A 21,493-nucleotide genomic window follows, 5' to 3' on the forward strand; every position below is an offset into this window, starting at 1 on the left:
TAATGTTGTGTTAAATGATGATGTGTCCTTTGCAAATGTATTATTAGTGTCAAGCTGTTCTGTCTCTTGCAATTGAAAAATGGTCAGTGATTTGAGTTTCCATTAAACCTGAATAAAAAGAGAGAGGCTGTGGGGGAGTTTCATGCTTTATTTTGAGCACATACATACTCTTGTAAGTGTGTATAAAATGTATCAAAATGTTTGTGTGAGCCTAAGACTGCAAAATAGCTCTAATTACAGCAATCTTATGTTTTGAAATTGTATTAAAACATGTCTGTCTTCTGCTTTTCGGGGAGCAGAGGGGAAAGATCACTGAAGATGTTGGTAGGGTAGTTTCAGAGGGCAGAAAGAAGCACTAGCTGCTTTAAGGTCAAATACAACTATTAACAGTGTCATGAGGAATTATGTACCATTAGCTTTCATGGCAGCTGGGACTGGAGCCTTCATATTCACTGGGATTTTTGTCTCACTTACATTGCAATAATCTAAAAAAGCGTTGAACCAAGTTAGATCTTCAGTTTAGATTAGTCATAGTATGTGTTGTACCTTAGGATTTCATTTCTGTGCTGTTTTAAAGGTGGATAGGTTGTCATTAGGTTGGAATTCTGTTGCTTATTGAATAATGGTAAAATGGCTTAGTACCTGTTTGCTCTTCCCCCATAGCTTGCTAGAGTGGAGATCAGCAGTTTCACCCAAGGAAACACCTCACTATTATACATCAGGAGGTACTGCCAGCAAGGCAGGGTGGTTGATCATGTCGGTGGGCAGCTACTCACTCATCAATTTCCCCTTGTTCTTCCCAATAGTCAGCAAAGGTTGGGGAGATAAAGTCTTCATCCTCTGCCACTTCACCTTGTTCCATCTTCTTGCACATTGTGGATCAGGGGAAAACTAGGGAGCCGAGCTCCTTCCCTTCTTTTTGAGGACCCAAGGATTGCCATTTCCTACTAGTCAAGTCAAACATTCTGCTCTTCCTCCCATCCCTGCCTTGAGATGCAGCAAGGGTATGAATTGAATAGAACATATCCATTTGGAACCAGACTGTTCAAACCCTAATTATATCGGTTGCACTTTGCACTATTGGTACCATTGGCTTCAACTGAATTAGTTATGCCAGTAAGTATTTTCAGAGTGAGAGTCAGTTAACACAGTATACCCTAGATTAGTTAATATTTTTAATTGGTGATGGATATGATCTGGAAAAGCTTAGGAACGAAGCTGAATGTCTTGAGAAGGTGTCTATTCAGCAGCACGTTGCACGGATGTGAGACATGGGTGATAATGAAAGATTTGAAGAGTAGGATATTGGCATTCAAGAGTTGTTGTTTTAGAAAGATCCTGAAAATTGGATGGATGCAGAAGGTCACACTGGGGAATTACATAGGAAGAAACAGCTGAAAGAGAACCTACTGCAGAAGAGTATACAACGGAAGCTACAGCTATTTGGGCATATTTGCAGAATGAACAACGAACAAACAGCCAAGACCCTGGTATTTGGCATAATGGACAGTTCGAATAAGAGAGGCAGACCCCACAGAAAATGGGTATATGATACAGTAGATGGGTGCAGAGCTAATCTGCGGAAAATAAGCCACTCCACGCTGGACGGGGAAAGATGGAAGAAAATACTGAGGGAGGCATCGGACACCAACTGGTGCTGAGCCCATGGTGGTTGTTGATAATGATGATAATGAATACAATGAGTTTAAAAAAATGTGTGATAAAGCGTAGAATGCTGTTACTTCTAGAACTTAAATTACTGATATTTGCACATTTGTTACAGCATAATGTAACTAACTTTAACATCTAAAATGGATCACTATGGCTGTGTCTACACTAAGACAAAACTTTGAAATGGCCACACTAATGGCCATCTAGAAGAATACTAATGAGACGCTGAATTGAATATTCAGCGCCTTGTTAGCATTAGGACGCTTCTGGCATGGTGCTTCGAGCAGAATAAGGAGATTTCAAAATGTGTGGGGTCCTTTCGAAAAGGACCCCTGTGTAGCTGCACCAAGCTGCATGTGTTTGAAAGCGGCACTTTTGAAGCACCCTAATGCTAATGAGGCGCTGAATATTCAGTTCAGCACCTCATTAGTATTCTTCGATATGGCCATTAGCATTGCCATTTTGAAGTTTTGTCAGTGTAGACACAGCCTACAATGTGAAATATTTTTACAGTTTTGGTTGTCATTGTAATACCAGCCCAAAAATATTCACTCCATCGATTTGTCTGTGGTTACAAATTGGACTGAAGGCATTGAAAGGGTTTTAAATTTGTAAAGCTGATTATCAGCTATTACTAGCTGTAGTTTTTTTTGGCATGCTGTAAATAACTTGTGCTCAAATAATTCATCTGAGTAATTAAATTTAGATTGCACATTTCTCATTTCAAATATTTTGACTCTTATCTGTTTGGTTTTCTATTGTGGCTTAATTGGTATGGTCTGTATAAACGGACAATAAATTTATATACCTTTTGTTACAAAGATCAGTCAGTGAATAGAACTTGGTATTCATCCCAGACAGAATTATGATTGAATGTATTTGCGAGATTAAAGCACTGAATTTACTTTTTCTAATTAAAGGCAATTAAAGATTTGCAGACACAAATAAAAGACAATGAATTGAGGAATAAGTATAGGAGCAAGTCCATTTGCAGGTGAAAAGAAGTGCCTTTGAAGCAGAACCAGCTGTATTTTCATTGAAAGAATTACAGTTTAGGAAGCTTGTCTGTATGTGCTTGCTTGATAGCATAATGTACTCATAAGCAGCTTATGCAGTACAGAATTCAGAAAATAGCAGTGCATTAATTTTTAAAGAAGAAAATGCAGGCGAAGAACAGTACTGCCACATGATGATAATGAAGGTGGATACCTTAAAGTGTACTGAGGGAAAAGAAAGCAGGGAGCTTCTTCAGCATGAACATTCATAAAACAATAACCAGATATTCATATGATAATAACCTTGGACAGCAGTATCAACAAAGAGCAAAGATGCAGCCCTTTTCTAGTTAAGCCTGATGAAATGAAAAGCTGTTGGATACTCTTCAGTCTTTTATTCATCCTGGTAATAAACTACTGTTAAAATATTGGCTTATTCAGTAAATATTGGTGTGCATTCCCTCTTTCTTAAATGAAGCTAATTTGTAGAGTTTGGCCAAGTTCTATTTTAAATAGTGGGCTCCCCAAGCAACCATGCTCTTGTGCGTAGTCATCTTCCTCAAAATATTGTTCTCAGCGCAGTACATTGTCAGTCACAACACAATACAGTGGTACAAAAATATGGTGGCGTTCATGCTAGCAACATACTGTAGTGATTTAGTGACAAAAAATTCCTGATCCCTAAAGAAAAGTGGCATCCAGAACTTAATGAACTCACACAGGTGATCTTTAGTGTTTAATACAGGTTTTGAACAAACCATGTTGCTGCATGAAACACTAAATTAAAAAAGGAAAATTCTGGGTCATGTTATCGCTAATCTATTATTAATTAATGGTAGTCCATTGATCCGATGATGACAAAAATCTATTATTAATATGATATAAGTAAAAAGAGGTATAAAGACTTGTTCCCACTCACTAATAGTGGTATAAATCACACTAATTTCAATGGAATCAGTGTATTTTTATACTGTTTATGTGAGAGGAGAAACATGCACATGTTGTCTGCTATGTGAAAATCTAGCATTTGTTCTGAGGGAGTAATGTTGGCATTTTTCACTGTGGAACTGTTTCATGGCAGAAATGACAAACTGCCTTTGTCTTTACCCATGTCTAAATTTGTAAATGCTAGCAGAGGTCTCAGGTTGTGCCCATAAAATTCTTAAAGCAAGAATTCAGGGGATACACAACTTAGTAAAGTGGTTTCTATAGCTGCTGAACTAACGAAAGAGATGAAGGAGAACTGTGGGCAGAGGAAGAAGCAAGGACAGATAGTGGTTTTTATTTTGTGCTGAATATTGAAGTTTTACTATTGTCAGATATTTATTTCAGCATCCCGTTTTTGAAATTCCTTTAGGTCAGGGCACTTAGGTTTAAGATGTATTTGTGCCACAGTCAAAGGTGTTCCTCGTCATCCTTCCATCAGAAGTACTGTGGGAGATGGTTCAGTGGAACTGATATGCCTGCAGTGATTTATATATTTTGCAGAAATCTTTTAAAATCTGCACTGTTCTCTCCATCTCCCTGTTTTGAAGGTAAAATGGACTTAGAATATGTTCAAAATCCTTTGTTAATACTAAGCTTGTTTCAGAGGTAAATTGAGTCCTTTTATCGCATATGTAGACTTTGGGAAGCGTGTCTTGCAGATACTAACTTTAGTTTCTCAATGACTTGTGCCAGTGAGATCTGTGTGAGTATAGCTAAGTCAATATAAAGGAGAAGAAGTTGACTACAATAATGTGTGCCTTTACCAGAAGAACAAATATTTTGCTACCGTGTGCTGGGGTCTGTTAGGTAGCTGTTTAGTGAGTAATGGTTCTGGTGATTGTTTTTGATTCGTTTTTTTTTTTTTCTTGATACATACTTTGTAGCCTTCTTCTAAGGCCTGAATTTGCCTATTCAGTCTGGGCTACCATATGGATTGCCGGGCTCATTCCCATACTTATTTACACCTTGTTGTTCCTTGTGGATTTTGAAGTGTGTCTCTTTTTAAGGTTTCATAAGGACAAAAATGTGCTGCGATTTCAGAAGCAGGCCACGTGAAGGTCATTTTGGTACTTCTAATGTGGCAATAAGTCTGTTGGGAGTTGACACACACTTTTGTTACATTAAGGTCCACAATGATTTTGTCATTGTTTCAGTCAGTGGGTTCTTTTGTCTGGGAAATAACCCACATCTCTTACATCTTTTTGAATTATCCTTTGATTTTTCCCAGCAAGGTTTAGGCTTGTGCACGGGACTTTGAGAGCAAAAGGTAGTAGCTGATGGGATGAAGTTTATTTTGTACTCACTGCATAGCTCCCTGACTTGGTGAAGATGCGTGGATACCTCTCCTGTATAATTTGCTTTTTTCATTATTGCAATCCAGTTTTTCTATTAGTTGTACTCCTTACATTGCTGGGCAACCCCAGTTGTTAGTCCCTATATTACATATATTAGGGCCCTACCAAATTCTTGCCCATTGAAAACAGGTCATGAACCATGCAATCTGGTTTTCCCTGGAAAAAGTTGTCTTTTGCGTGTTTTTACACCATTCTGTACTGATTGTATGGAGGACATGAAAGTTTTTGAAAGTGGGTTCCGATCCCAAAAGGGAGTTCACAGCCAGGGCAGGGACACAAGGTTATTTGAGGATTGATTGTGGTATTACCGCCTTAACTTCTGTGCTACCTTCACATCTGGGTGGTTGGAGATTGGTGGCTGTTGGCCAGGCACCCAGCTTTGAAGGTAGCATCCATGAGCAGCAGCTCAGAAATAAGGATGGCAATACTTTTCCATGCCTCCCTTACTTCTGTACTCCTGCCTTCAGAGCTGCTTGGCTGAATTGAGGACCCAGCTCTGCAGGTAGCAGCACAGAAGTAAGGGGTAGCAATGCCATACCTATATCTGTATTGCTGCTGGCAACAGCTCTGCTTTCAGAGCCAGGAGCTCTTCCAGCAACTGGTGCTCCCCAGCTGCCCAGCTTTGAAGGCAGCATTATCGCCAGCAGCAGCAGCAAAGTAGTAAGGATTAGGAGTATCACATCTCCCCCTACAATAACTTTGTCACCTTCATGCAACCCCTTTTTGAGTCAGGACCCCTACAATTTCAACACCTGTGAAATTTCAGATTCACATAGCTAAAATCATGAAATGAATATTTTAAAAATGAGTATGAAATTGACCAAAATGGACTGAATTTGTCAGGGCCCTACATACATTTTTGAGGAACTTTCCATCCTGCCTCTAGTTTCCTGCAAAACTATCCACAAACATCCAAGGTAATGTTGCTGGATAAATATAGAATCTTATTTGGTGTTTCCATCCAGGGAATCATGATAGCTCTTTCCGGTATTGCGGTGACTGCTGTTCTGCTATCAGTGTTTAATGTTTCATTGTTTCACATTAATAATTGTATATGGAGATAGAGTTAATTCTGTTGAGAATACAGTCCCTGGGAATGTGGATTAATTGTAATCTTACAGTAACATTCCCTCTTGGACTGTTTCCATTACTCTTAGTGACCAGTGTGCTATTTTGCAACATGTCCTGATACAATAAACTCTTTCATATCCAGCAGTCGCGAGCCTGGGAGATTGAGGGATATTTAAATATTCCGAATAATAGAGAGGTGTGCCTGGCAATGCATAACACTAAAGAAAAACAAGATTAGCTATTAAGAAACAAACAAAAAATGTATTCAGAGTGCAGTAGGGTCTCAATATTTGTGAGTGCCACATTTGCAAATCCAGTTACTCATGAATGGCCTCGCTTCCCCAGGGTTCCAGGCCGGGAGTGCCTGCAGCTGCTGCAGCTTCCCTGGGGCTCCAGGTCTGGGAGCACTGGTGGCTGCCATGGCTTCTCCAGGGCCGGGAGCACCAGCGGTTGGTGTGGCTTCCCCAGGCCCTGGGACTGGGAGTGCCAGCACCCACCGCTTCCCCGGGGTCCCAGGTGGGGAGCACTGGCGGCTGCCGCTTCCCGGGGCTCTGTGGCCAGGAGCATTGGCAGCTGCTGTTTCCCAGAGTTCCAGGATTGGGAGTGTCCACAGCCGCCACTTCCCGGGGCTCCAAGTGCCCATTTGCGAAAATCAACATTCACAAGGATTCTGAACACAGAACCCTCATGAATGTTGAGACCCTACTTAACTTTATTTGCCAGCAACAGTAGTATTGTACACTGTAAATATACTGTTTTTATTTGTGTTTACTTATACTATACAGTCTTCCCCAGCCTTACGAGGGTAATTCGTTCCTGGAAAAACCCCTCTTAGGGCAAAGTCTCTTAAGTCAAAAATGTAATTACCATTAATTTCAATGGGAAAAAAAGTATGCATTTCTGAGCCCCAAAATGTACACCCATTTATACTAAAACAACACCAAATCCCATTAAATCTGGAGCAAGGGGGGGGCAGGGCAGAGCAGGGCTCAGGGAGGCAGCCCGGCCTGAGCGCAGCTCAGGGTAAGCAGGGAGGAGACGGTGCCAGGGGCTGGTCGCATGGGGAGCTAGGCAGGCACAGGGGGCCCCTGGCTGGTGAGGGGCGATGCCTTTCTTGTGCAGGGCTGCATGGCGGAGAGGGCCCGCCGGTGGCAGCTGAGGCAGCAGTGGAGGGTGAGCCAGGCGCTAAATGGGAGGGAGCGCCACAGACGGCGAGCGGCACCCGAGGCACAGCTGTGCAGGGCGGGCGGCGGCAGCCCCCTAGCCTGCTGGGTGGGGAGCGGCAGCAGCGGGACTGGGATGGGCTGCGCGCCCAGCATCCATGTCTCGCAGAGCGGCATGATCTATTGCCGGGACTCGGAAGAGTCTACCTCACTGCACCAGACTGCCGCCCTCTCGCAGGGCACCGCCGCCCCCCTGCATGGCCTCTTCATCAAGACCAACGCAGCCAACTCCATCCCCTCAGTGCTTGCCTACCAGAGCTGCCAGCCTCCATATTGGTCCTCGTAAATGCGAAGAAATGCATTGTAAACTGAAGTAGGGGTATTAAATGAAACTCCTCATAAAGTTGAATTCTCGCAACTCGAATGGGTGTATCTCGGGGCGTGACTATACTATACTTGTGGAAAATGTAACTAAAATTTACTTACGGGCAAAATGCTGGTTATTTGAGAGTTCTGGATGACAGAATGCGAATGCTAGATATGAAAGAGTTTACTATATCTCCTACATTTTTTCTCTTTTGCTAGATGTTTTCACTTACCATGTCTTCCGCAACTTTTCTAACATTTCCTGCTAAGAACTTCCCTTCTCTGTGCTTATATTGTAAATTTGCTCCAATTGCTCCTGTCACATTTGTGTGTTTTCTCTTTACTGTGTTGATAATATCTGTTGCAGTCTCTATACTGCTAGCATGTCAGTCATGTTTCTTTATGATTTCTTGTGTTTTCACTTTAGCTCCTGCTTTTGCTTTTGTGGTATCTGGAATTGCACTAAGAAGAACCTCTGGCATTTCCCATTGTTCTTGGCACCTCCTATTAAATTTGTACCTTTCGTATCCAATCCTTTTATGCCTCTGAAATGAGTATGAAAAGCCTCTTTCATTTAGGTGTATTCTTTCTTTCCCTCATCAGTGAAGGATAGGGCTCACAGGATAACAGTTGTAGCATCAGTGGTAGTATCAGGACATTTGCCTATTATTCTTGTGTGTTCTTTGTTAAACCAGCTCTCCAGAATCACTCAGTTCTTCTTCGAGTGATCGTTCATGTGCATTCCAATGTAGACATGTTGCGCGTGAGCATGCCCAGTTGCCGGAAAATTTTTACCCCAGCTAGTAGCTGTCGGTGCGGTGCCCCCTGGAGTGGCACCAATATAGGCACTTCCCGTCCTGCGCCCTGCTCAGTTCCTTCTTGCCACGGTGTCAGTTGCTGAAACTCCCCTTCGCCCATGGGAGCAATCTTCTCAATTAGCTGATAGCACTGAGATCTTGTCTGTAAATAGTTTCTAATTAGGTGTTAATAGTTTAAATAGTTAATAGTTATAGTTCTGCTGTTCTTAGGAGAGTAGTTTGTGGGGCTGGAGTAGGGAAGTCACTTGCCCTCCTCAAGGCCTTGGCACTGGGGTATGCCAAGGTCGCCAGGCTTCCAAGTCTGCTCTGAATGTTGCACGTGCATCCCAAAGAGTGACCCGAACTCTGCCTGCTAGAGATGTTTGGGTGAGAGTCACCATGCAGACTCTTGCCTGATTTGTAACACCTTCGAGCCCAGGACCTTGAAGGATGGGTCTGAGCACCTCAAAGTCTTGTAGATGGAGGCAGCCCAAGAAATTCCAGCCCAGTTTCTAGCGTGAGAAATCCCCATTTGCCAGGATGAGCACATTTTCCTTGGTGCAGAGTGCAACAGCATTGAGTTTGGCCATGGCATCAACAAAGGAGAAGGGAGCCTGGTGCTATGATGAAGGGCAAGCACCTCAGCCTCTCAAGGGATATTAGTCTCAGTCTCTGGTGCCTCATAAAAAGAAAAGGCAAAACAGGGGCCATTTCCTGTGGTGTCGAAGCTCTGGGACAATTCCCAGATGGTGTCAGAGGAGACATGCCATGAGCATACCTCAGAGGGTTGGATGTCAATGCTGGCTCGGAGCTATCATTGACAATGGAGGTATTCAGGGTGGCACACGGCCTTCTGCAAATCACGGTGCTCTTCTCACTACCAAGGAGAACCATGTCCGTGGGGCAGCTGTCGAGTCGTCTTCCATCCTGGAGAAAGCCTGCCATGATGGCACAACCACATGTGCCCCCATCCCGGCGGGCAACTATAGCACTGGCACCATCCCAGACAGTGCTGTCACAGGCGCCCTCAGGACAGGTTCCTCCTCAGTCTTCGGCATTGGAGGCATCTGAGTCAGAATCTGACTCATACTTTTCCAGCTCTGGCAAGAATAGGAGTCCACGATCTTCCTCCAGATGGAGCCAATGCTCTGTGTCAGGGCAGTGGCCACTGAACTGGCAGCCAGCACCACAATGGCCATTTTGGACCCTGTGGGTGTTCCATGAGAGCCAGGGGTAGTTCGTCCACCCACCATCCCAGTCTCCATCGCTGGTGTTGGCACTGGGAGGTTCCCTGGAACTGCATTTGGTACTGTCAGCCTCACTGGGACCCCCTCCATGGGATGGTTCATCAGAACAGCTGCCTCCCATGGAGCGGTCTTTGTTAGCATCATCAATCTCTTCATCACATACCCCCTTGGTGCCATTACCTGTCATTGGCTCGGATAGTTTCAGTGCCTTTCTTGTCAGTATTGTCCTCCATGGTGCTGACCATGCCAGCATCTGTGGGGCTTAGAGGGCTCCAGGTGATGTCAATGTTGATAGCTCTTTCTCCTCCTCTCACGGTGAGGAGCTTGGCACCATCCGTGGGCTCGGCATGGCATGGACAGGTGTGGGGGCTATTCTCCTCCCATCAGAAGGCAGGCGCACCAGACATGTCAGGAGCCATGGATGTCAGCTGCCCATTACATCCTCAGAAAAAGTGGTCATGGGTTCTTCTCCTGCTCCAGTCTTGGAGGATGGCCAGGCTTTCCAGCAGCTCCTTCATTGGGTGCCCCAAGGCTTGGAGATGGAGGTGGCGAAGGTCAAGGGTGAGGCTGACTAGATGACAGATATTTTGTCATCTGGTCCCACTAGAGCTGTGCTGCCTCTCATTAAGACCATAACCTAGATAGTCAAGACCATATGGCAGACCCCAGTGTCAGCCCAGCCCACAGTGAGAAAGAATGAAAGAATGTACTTTTTCTCTGCTAGGGGGCACAAGCACCTCTTCACCCACCTCCCATCTGACTTCCTGGTCATGGATGCAGCCAGCCATAGTGGGAGATGGGTTTCAGGGGCCCTTGCCCAAAAATAGAGATATGAAATCGTTAGACTTGTATGGTAGAAAAGTTTATTCAGCTGGAGGGCTACAGCTGCACATAGCTAATCAGCAAGGCCTTGTGAGTAGATACACATACAACAGAGCTTCCTCCCTCTCCAGATTCACAGAGCTGCTTCCCGCAGATGCCAAACCTGAGTTTATGGCTGTAGTGGAGAAAAACAAGCTGATCTCATGAGCAGTTTTGTAGGCCATGCTGGACGCTGCCAATGCTGCAAAAAGGGTGATGGCCATCAGGGGTGGCCATGAGAAGGGGATGCATGGCTCCTGGTCTTGAGCCTCCCCTGTGAAGTTCAACAGACTATTCAACACTTGTCCTTCAAGGGGCTGACTCTTTTTTCAGAAAAAAATACCTGATAAGAGGCTGCACAGCCTTACAGACTGAAGCCACTCTGTTGTTGCTGGGCCTCCATGCTCCTGTGATGCAGCACAGGCATTTCAATACCCGTCCTCCCCCTAGGCAGTTCCCTCAGCAGCCTAGGGAATTAAAACAGGCAGAGAGGTCAGAGCAGCAGGAGACCCTCCCATCAGCCTGACCAAGGGCAGCAGAAGCCCCCACCAGTGCCGAAGTCCAACTTTTGAAGGTGCGATTGGGGGCGCCGCACCACTGGATATAGATCCAGCACACCCTATGTTTTTGTTCTGCTTATCCCTGTTCTGCCCTGCCTGGTGCCATATAATATCGAATTGGTGGGTCATTCACACAGTAGAAAGGGGATATGCTATTCATTCAGTTCATATTTCCCTTTCCACCCCTCTTCCCTGCCCCTCTTCAGGGACCCCTCTTATGAGAGTCTGCTCAGGCAGGAGATTCAGTTGCTCCTCTACTGGGGTGCAATAGAGGATGTTCTCCCTCAATTCAGGGGCCAAGAGTTTTACTCCAATTAGCTCCTAATCCAGAAATCAAAAGGGGGAATGAGTCTCATCATGAACTTGCAAAGCTTGAAAAAGTTTGTAAAAAAGATCGGGTTTTGCATGATCTCTCTGAGGCTCATTATCTCATTGCTGGATCTGTGGGGACTGGTTTGCTGCTCTCAATTTACAGGATACATATTTTCACGTCACAGTCTATCCTCCTCACCGGAGGTTCCTAAGGTTTGTGGTAAATGGAGGACACTGTCAATTCACAGTCCTTCTGTTTGGCCTGTCAATGGTGCCAAGGGTTTTCACCGAGTGCATGGCGGTGGTGATTGCCTTCCTCCACAGGCATGGAATTCAGTTGTTCCCATACCTGGACAACTTGTTAGTCAAAGGGAGCTCACAGGCTCAGGTTTATTAACACATAAGGTTCGTTCACCAAGCCTTCAACAGTCTCAGCCTCCTGGTAAAAGAGGCAAACGCAACACTTGTCCCCTCTCAAAGAGTAGTGTTTGTGAGGGCTCTCCTGGACTCGGTGCTTGCAAGGGCATCTCTACCAGAGAGCAGGTTTCAGGCTATGGCCAGCATCGTAAGTTACATAATCAGGTTCCCTGCCATGACAGCCAGGTGTTGCATGAGGCTGCTGGGACACATGGCAGCCTGTATGTTCATGGTGCAACACACCGGTTGTGGCTTGCTTCAGTGTACTGCCCTGTGAGGAATGATGTGGACAAATTAGTGACGCTGCCGCAGCAGGTGTTGAGTTGGTGGCTGAACACTCGTATCATGTGGGTAGGGGTACCTTTCAGGTCTCTCCAACCTTCCCTGTCCCTGATAACCAATGCTTCAGATTTAGGTTGGGGAGTGCATCTGGGGGAGTGCTGGACTCAGGCTCTGGGAGTTTTCAGATCTCAAGTTTCACATCAATGTGAGAGCACTCAGGGCGATCAGGTGGGCAAGTGAGATGTTTGGGGACAGCTTAGCAGGGCATTGCATGTCAGTGAGTACAGAACATGACTGCAATGTATTGCGTCAACAGATGGGAGGGTGCACACTCCTCCCCCGTGTCACGAGGCCCTGAGGCTATGAGAGTTCTGCATTCTTCACAAAATTCTCCCACAGGACCATTACTTACCTGGGGTCAGCAATACCCTAATGGACCACCTCAGCAGGTCCTACATGAACCACGAGTGGTCCTTTCACCCAGAAGTGCTGCAATCTATTTTCTGAATTTGAGGCAATCCCCAGGTGCACGTTTGCCATACACTGCAGTGTGAAGTGCCAGAGGTTCTTACCAGAACCAGAGTCCAAGAGCCTGGATGGATGCATTTGATATGTCCTGGACAGGCCCTCTGCTGTGTGCATTTCCTCCAGTTCCTCTCATCCACAAGGTCCTCAAAATTCGAGAAGATCAGGCCTTGGTAATCTTGGTGTCCCCAGTGTGGGTCAGACAGCACTGGTACTCAGTTCTGTTGGTCCAGTAACACTCCCATTACATCTAGACTTATTGGTGCAGGGTGAGGGGAAGCTTCAGCACCCCAGCCTTCTGTCCTTTCTCCTCACAAAATGGAAGTTTCATGGATGAGTGTAATGGAACTTTCCTGCTCAGACCCAGTGAGGGAAGTGCTCTTAAATAGTAGAAACCTTCGACAAGGGCCACTTACTTGGCGAAGTGGAAAAGGTTTGTGACTTGTGCCTCCGAGAAGGTGTTATCCACTTTGCAGGCCATGTTCCCCTTGATTCTGAATTATTTGTGGCACCTAAGGCAGTCGGGGCTGTCCCTGCCCTTCATTAAGGTGCACTTGACAGCTATTTCCGCCTTCCATCCTGGTCCAGGCCTTTTGTCAGTGTTTTTGGACCCTGTGGTCAAAAGATTTATGAAGGGCTTGGAGAGGGTTAGACCACTGGTGTGGGGTCCCTTACCCTTCTGGGACCTCAGTCTGGTTTTGGCCAAGCTTATGGGGCCCTTTTTCGAACCTCCTGCTTGTTGCTCCCTGCTATTTTTAAGTTAAAAAATAGCCTTTTTGGTGGCCATCACATCTGTCAGAAGGGTGTCTGAGTTGAGGGCTCTTACGGTAGACCCACCCTTGTACAGTTTTCCACAAGAACAAAATTAGGCAGAGACCTCATCCAGGTTTTCCACTGAAGGTGGCCTCCTCTTTCCATGTCAACCAGGACATTTCATTACCTGTGTTTTACCCCAAGCCTCATACTACCCTACGGGAGCAGAATTTATGTACCCTAGATGTCCGTAGGTCTTTGGCCTTTAACATAGAGGCTGTTTCTGCACTACAAAAATAACTTTGAAGTTGCTTACTTCAAAGTACAGTAACTTCAAAGTTAGGTGTCTACATACACCGTACTTCGAGGTTAAACTTCAAAGTAGGGCACTACTCCATTCCCGGGAATTGAGTAGGGACTTCGAAGTTAGGCTCCCTACTTGGCAGTTAACTTTGAAGTAAGGGAAAATGCGTGTAGACTTTCTGCTGGCTATTTTGGTGTAGTGCCTAACTTCAAAGTTAGTTCCTAGTGTAGACGCACCCTCTAGACAGGACCAAACTGTTCAGAAGGTCACGACAGCTCTTCGTGGCAGGAGCAGATAGGATGAAGAGCCTCCTAGTGTCATGCCGGAGGATTTCCTCTTGGATAGTGTCTCGTATTGAGGAATGCTACAAGGTTGCAGGGGTTCCCCCTCTTCACATCAAGGCTCACTCCCTAAGGGCATTCTTAGCCCATGTCCCTATTCAGGAAATCTGTAGGATGTCCATCTGGCTTTCTATTCACGCTTTTTCAGCCCATTACCCTCTCATCCACATACTAGGGATGATGCTGCAGTGGGCAAAGCTGTCCTACAGTCATTCCAGAGCTTCAACCCCACCTCCTAACGTCAGCTTGCATTCGCCTACATTGGAATGCACATTAACAATCATTCAAAGACAAGACAGTTACTTACCTCTATAACTGGTGTTCTTTGAGATGTGTTGTTCATGTCCATTCCAAAACCCTCCTGCCTTTCCCCACTGTCAGAGTAGGCAGCAAGAAGGAACTGAGTAGTGGGGGAGTGGCAAGTGGTGTTCATATTGGGCACTATATCAGCACCACTCCCGGGGGTGCTGCACTAATCCAACAGCTACCCGCTAGGGGAAGAATTTTCTGGCAACTTGGCACGTGCATTCACATACATCTACTTTGGAGTGGACATGAACCATGCATCTCAAAGAATACCAGTTATGGAAGTAAGTAACTGTGTTATCTCTAGATCCAAAAAGGCCAGCTGCCTGAGGCCATAACCAAACTTCTCTAACAGTCATTTGTGTCCTGAGCTCCAGTGCTCTGGTGAAACAAATCTCTGCCTCCTTGCTACAGCTTTCACAGATCTCCTTCATTTTCCACCTTCCTTACCCATTGGAGTGGAAGGCCTCTTTTCCTTTCATTACTGCTTCTCTAAGGAGAGGGATGCATTCACTTTGACATGTAGTTTGAAGACACACAGAACGAGGCATGCCTTAAACTTAAAAGCAGAAGCTAGAGAACTTCAGGAAGCATTTCTCTGTGAACCTCATTATTGCAACATACCATGGTTGTCTTCTGGTAACTGTGGAGGACCAGGGACCCTCCCACTCTACAGAAGATAATGGAGAAGAGATGAAAAAGGGTTTTACTTAAACAATACGCAAGCTTGGATTTAGTCTGGAATATTCCACCTCCGTCCTGTGCTGCTTCTCTGCCTTAGGAGCTCAGTGCCTTTCAAATAGAGGGTGAGTTGGAGACAAATGTGGCTTTGTTTGATGAGTCCATCTTAACTGGTTTTGACTGTCACTTCCTGGGAAGAAGAAACAGCTGAGACCGATGATGACTGATATGTTTACAGAGAGTTTGTAGAGTGTGCAAGATGAAACAGGAAGGAATTAGACACATGTAACTGCATATGCCAACCTGTTGAATTTATAGACCCAAAGGACTTAAGAAACTTATATTAGGTATCCATTCAATGTGTTACAGGTGATAACTGTCAGTTCTCTGTGCCAGGGACTTTGCATTTCTTACTTCTGTGCAGGCCTGTGCAGAAGTCTTTCTTAAGACTTTAGAAAGTTCAGCTATTTAAAGAGTTTTTTTTTTTTTTTAAAGTACAGTTGGAGAATCTGGTTTTCATTGCAAAAAACCAAACAGATGCTTTTTAAAAACTTTTGCATTTGGTGGACTCAGCACTCTTCTCCAGCATGTTTTTTTTTCTTCTTCTGGCTGTTGTATTTAGCAAGAAGTGGTAAATTAATAACAGATGTGTAGTTTTGGAGAATTAACAGCTGCATAGTCAGTATTAAAATGTTTGTTATATACGTGATTTTAGTTGTTCATGTCAATTTTGATATAACCCTGGAAACATTCTCTATGTAACTGCAGTCTAGCCTCATCAATAGTCATATTACTGGAGTAAATAGTGTCAAAGTGTTTGAGCTGATGGAAATAGCAATGTAACAAGGTGGTACAACTTTTATGATCAGGTTTGTTGGAGCTCCTGATTCCAGAATGAACCAAAGTTGGGAAAGATCAGGGTGATTTCTTTATAATGAACAGTAGGCTGCAGTGGTTTGGGAAAGCTCAAGAAAGCATAGAGAGATGGGAAGTTATGTGAAGGGCTCTTGCAGGGGATGACCTGAGCATCAGGCTTCTATGGGAAAACTTGGGATGAGTTTGGAGCTAGAAGTTTGAGGTCCTACGGGTGAGTACTAGAAGACTGGGGGTGTGTCTGCACTTGGGAATAAAGTCAAATGTGTGAAAGTCGACTGTGCTACACTAGTTTTTGTAAAGTCGAAGTTGTATGTCCATACCTGCTCACAAAGCCGATGTAGTGCACCCCCACTACATTGCCTAAGTTCAACTTTTGCAGCAGTGCATTGTTGGCACCTATCCCACAGTTCCTGTAGCCTCATTGCATTTTGGGTTTTTTTCTGCCAGTGTGTTATAGGAAAAAATGCACCGCAAGTGGTTGTGGGTGTGTGGTGTCATCATCCCAGAGTGCACTGCCCTCATGCCCCCTGCCATGGAAAACAAACAGCCATTTTTCCAAAGCCTGACCCTGATTGTCGCCCTCAGAACTGGCTATTTATGTGCCAGTCTGCCCCCCACAGTGGACTGACAAATTTGAGGAGGTGGTAGAGTATAGTAAAGTTGAGGAAAGTGCAATCCTTTTAACCCTTGAGAGTGTTGTCAGTCCCACATATTAGGGTGTCTGTGTTCCAGCTGACTGTACCATGTTAACAGGTGCCTCCGTTTTCCCCTGGTGTCCAGTAGCCAAAAGGATCAGCAAATATGCTCAGACTACAATAATCTACAAGCATTTCAGGAAACCTGTAAATGTATTTGCTTTCAGTGAAGCCTGTCAGAAGTAGACATCTGGCAAAGTTCAGGAAGTAATAGACAACAGAAAAGTTGAGGAAAGTTGAACCGTGGAGAATGTGGTCAATCCCGCATATTAAGGCATCTGCGCTTCAGCTGACTGTGCCATGTTAACAGGTGCCTCAGTTTTCCCCTAGTGAAAGAACACCTTTCACAGGGCAGAGCAGCATGTCAGGGAGCTGTTTTCCCCCCAGTAAAAATGCTGCTATCAGCCCTCTGCTGAGGTGGTGTGGCTCCCCTGAGCCACACATTTTGGGAAGGGTGAGTACTGTAGCGATGTACCTAGGCGAGGGGGCCAGCCCAGAAGATATATGCAGCTGGGCTGGCCCCCCCAGTGCTCAGCTGGCAAGGGCTAGATGAGGCACCTGTTAACATGGTGCTGTCACATTGACGCAGGGGGGCTAGCTCCCCAAAGCTCAGCTGACAGGGTCCAGCTGAGGCACTTGTTAACATGGTGCTTTCACCAGAATATAGTTCCCCTGCTTCCACGTGACAGCACCACGTTAACAGGTGCCTCAGCTGAGCATTATGGGGTCTGGCCCTGGCGGGCGTTGCCTTATATGGACCAGCAAGCCCCTGAAAATCTTTGCTGTTGGGGGAGCCTTTCCCCCATTGACAGTCCCTGAAAATATTTCCCGCTTGGGTGCCTTCACCCCATGCAAGCCAGGACATGCTGCTCCCTGGAAAGCATGGTTTGCACTGCACTGCCAGCATAGCACCTGTGTTGGAGGGAGGCAGTCACATACAAATGTGAAGCACAGAAAACAGTAGCTCAGCCAATCCTGCTATATGCTGTGCAGGAAAGAAGCCTTCACCCCGTGCAGGACATGCTGCCCCCCGTCTGGTCCTCACAGCCAAGCTGCCATGTGGTGAAATGGGGCGGGGGCTAGCCTGCCAGCCGAACTACAAACCTGGCTGTCCTGATGGCTCCATGCTGGGGTTCTCTAAAGTGGCTAGATGTGAGCGCCATGCTAATCATAGAGAAATTAATTCAAAATGCTAGGGTTACTGTTTCCTACTTTCTGAACACCTGGAGATCAGCAGGGGTGGAATAATGACCTGAAAGGACACCTCCCGGGGCATTGTGGGATATTTAAAGGCTAATAAAATTAATCTTAATAATGGTTCAATCTCCACTTGTATAGTTTGACTTTGCAAATTTGACCTCTTGAGTTACTGCAGTGGGGAAAGCAGCATTACGGAAGATGATCTTAGAGTCACTCAAAATTGACCTGTTGAGCTCTGGGGTGTAGGTGGAGATTTTATAAAAATCAAACTTAGTTCCTTAAATTCGACTTACTTTTCTCCTGGTGACCAGACCTGAGCAAACAGGTTGGGACAGAAAAAGAGGTCTGGGTGCGAAAGAAAGCACCAGAGCTCAGTATGGTCTGCTATGTGTGTTTTATTGTGTAACTCTGAGAATTGTTTATTTTATTAAACCATGCCCAAGTAGGTGAAAACCTGTGCAGTTCTTATGTCACTTGCAAGAGGGGGCCAAAAGTGGCAGTGTGCCTGAAAAGCCAACACCTGACCATGAAGGAGCCTGCAGTAAATGGTCACCTTGTTACAAGCAGTAGCAGACTTTCAGCTTGTAGTAGTAGATTTGATCCTGTCAAATGAACTATAGTCAAAAAGAGTACATACTTCCCCTAAATGAAATATTTACACCAGCATCAGTCACCTTTGTTGTTTACCCTTCAGAGGGAATATCTGTAAATTGGGGGATTTCAGTTGTTGACATTGGTAGCTTCTGGTTCCTTGTGCTTTTTGAAAACTGCATAGTTCTCCTTAACTAATTCTGTTTCATCACTGGAAAAACATATATTTGGATAGAAGTCATTCTGCTGGTTGTTCTGTTTTATTTACCATGGAAGCCATGACAGAGAATTTGAGTCATGAGAGTTGAAACTTGAGCTAGCAATTCTCAATTATCTTTTTTTTTAAGCTGAATTATTTTTGGTGCTTAAGATATCCCAAATGGATACCTTTCTGTAGTTTGTTCACAAGTATGTTTGAAACAGCTGCATCACTTTTATTGAAATTTTGGCTGAAAAATATTCCAAGCTGGGATAGTTCTGTGCCAAATTTTACCCTGGAGTGAGTTTTTATGAGTTATAAATTCCTGCAATTTATAATGGAAATTCTGACAGCTGCTTAACCATTGCATAACAAACCATGATATTATAAAACTTTGAGGGTAGAAACCCCTGCTGGTGCTGTTTCCCCTCTTTTCGTGAAATATCCTTTGGGTTGTTACTCTGAGTGCTTTAGAAAATGGCTGTTATCTTGCTCTTTGGTGCCATCTTATCATAGGAGGTCAGCCATTCCTGTAGTATAAAGCTCCACGTGCCCTGAACTCTAATGGAGAAAAGTATTTCTTTGTGATATGTTGTCTTAATAAATTTATTGGCATTTGCTTTCCTCTGACAGCACATTCTGGTGCTGTGCCATTCTTCTGGCATCAGGTTCATCGTGATGATTCACATGGAGCTGGAAGGGACCTCAAGAGGTTATTGAGTCCAATACCCTGCACTCACAACAGAGCCTATCACCACCTACATCTTTCCTGACAGATGTTTATCTAACCTGCTCAGAGGTTCTTGAGAACTGGTATCATGAAATACATTAGACGCTTCAACAAGGAGTAAACTCAGAACCCCTGGTTTACAAGGACAGTGCTTGAAGCACTGAGCTATTCCTGCTTTATATATGACTTTGCCCAAGAACAGAGGGTCTTCGTAATATCTAATCCCTAAAATAGGGCTGTTCAGAATAGGAGAATTTATATAAGGGGAGTATCCCCATACACCACAAAGAGGATCTCTCCACTGGGTACGAATAGATGGTGAATAGTCTGGTGTTGATGGGATTGTATTTTCTGCATATGTGTTATTGGATGGCTATTGGACAGTACCATTATAGTAAGTAACATACCATTGGAGGCCTATCATAATTTGCATTGTTGTAGCTCACAGGACTATCTGGCTCAACTACTGTCTCGGTTTTCTGGTTGTTAAAGACCACTGTTGAACCTGCTGTTCATTCTGTCCTTGAGTCACAACTATCTGTCACTGAACTCTAAAATTTTAGCTCTACCACTGAAGCTAAAATAATTCCAGATGTACCTTATCTTCAGTGCATCATTTACATTAACTTTTTTCTACCTTTAGGAAAACAAGATTACAAGAAAAACAAGCCAGTGTTAAGAGCAACAAGATTAAAAGCAGAGGCCAAGAAAACTGCACTGGGCATAAAGGTAGGTATCTGTTTGATAGCTTACACCGTGTTGAGTTTCCTTTCCCCATAGATGTACTGAGTGATATTGATTTTTGAGAGATTGTTTGACACTTCAAGATCTGAGTGGAATGCCAGAATCTAAAATATTTATGAGGGATCGCTTTTATTTAACCTTCAAATAACTGAAACTCCAGAAGACATTAAATGTTCTTGAGATGAAGTATACTTTTATTTAACAGTGCCAGCGAAATATTGTATGTTTATGTACAGGATTTTTAGACTGGTCCTGTGTAAACAAAAAAGTGTTAATGGTTTTATATAGTTACACGAAATATCATAGCAGCTGCCACCTTCTACTATGTCATATCCAGGAATTGTGTATAAAAAATACCGGTGTAGTCTCATCATTAATAAGTCTAAGATATGATATGCTACATCTGTCCACTTTGACTCCAGCATGGAAAAGGATTGCTTTCACAACCAAACAAAGAAACAAACAAAACAGTGAGTAGGGTGCTGAGCTTCAAACTGCTTGGAAGATTTCTGTTTTTGTGTGTGTGTGTGTGTGTAGTATAATTGTGACTAAATAGAAAGGGCAAAAAAATAGTAACTTGAAAGATAAATATTCTGTATTGTGCATTGTGCGGTTATGATGGAATTTGGCTAAGCAGGTCGTTTATTTAAGTTGCTTGCAATATTTATCCACCAAATTTATTTTTGTATCAAAATACAATAATAAGTTAACTTGGCACCCATGCTGAGAAATGTGCAGAATAAAAAATGGCTCAAAAATCTAACTTTTCTATTGAAAGAAACTGAGAAATGTTAAAAGGAGAACAAATTCTTGTTTCTGGCAAATGAGAAATCAATTTTTTCAAGTTATAATTTGTAGCAAATGCCAAGGTATTACTACCAAGCTGTAACAGCTGTTGAGCTGCCAGATGATGTATTTGGTTGTCTTCCAGAATTTGCTATTATAATCATGAAACAGTACTTTCCCTTTACTCCTGATTGCTAATCTCGATCAAGCATTGCTGTACGATGCAGTATGTTTTCACAACATAATCTCCTCAGTTAGTGCCATGTGTCAGTTTTTAATGAGAAAAAGTAGACTGACTTTTTTGCTTAAAAAATTGATTAGTAACTTTTGTAGTTTAGTTTCTTTCTTTCTTAAGGTATGTCTGTACATATAGTGCTGCTGCAGCACAGCTGTACTGTGCCACTGCAGTGCATCTGCTGAAGACACTCTGTGACAATGGGAACGATCTGTTCCATTGGAATGAAGAAAAGGCCACCTCTGTGAGCAGTCTGAACTGCGTAGCTGACATACAGCTGTGCACACAAACTTAAGTCGGTGTAACTTATATCCCTCAGGAGGTGCAATATTCACTCCTGGGCAATATACAATTTTGCTAACATAGGCTATAGTGTAGCCATGGCCTTATTAAGTTTTACTCTTCTTTTTCTTTTAAATTCTGTGAGGTGACCTTTTAAAACT

General features: G+C 44.1%; 1 protein-coding gene across 1 annotated transcript in view; it reads left to right on the forward strand.

Annotated features, from left to right (window-relative positions):
- The window catches only part of TRIQK (triple QxxK/R motif containing), a 94,724-nt gene that overhangs the window by 53,781 nt on the left and 19,450 nt on the right, over positions 1-21,493 (forward strand). Inside the window, exon 3 of the mRNA XM_074985704.1 lies at positions 19,929-20,014. Within this exon, the coding sequence (XP_074841805.1) occupies positions 19,929-20,014 (86 nt within the window). The remainder of the gene's footprint in view (positions 1-19,928; positions 20,015-21,493) is intronic.

This window comes from Carettochelys insculpta, chromosome 2 (assembly GCF_033958435.1).
Source record: "Carettochelys insculpta isolate YL-2023 chromosome 2, ASM3395843v1, whole genome shotgun sequence".
In the NCBI taxonomy this organism is placed as follows: domain Eukaryota; kingdom Metazoa; phylum Chordata; order Testudines; family Carettochelyidae; genus Carettochelys; species Carettochelys insculpta.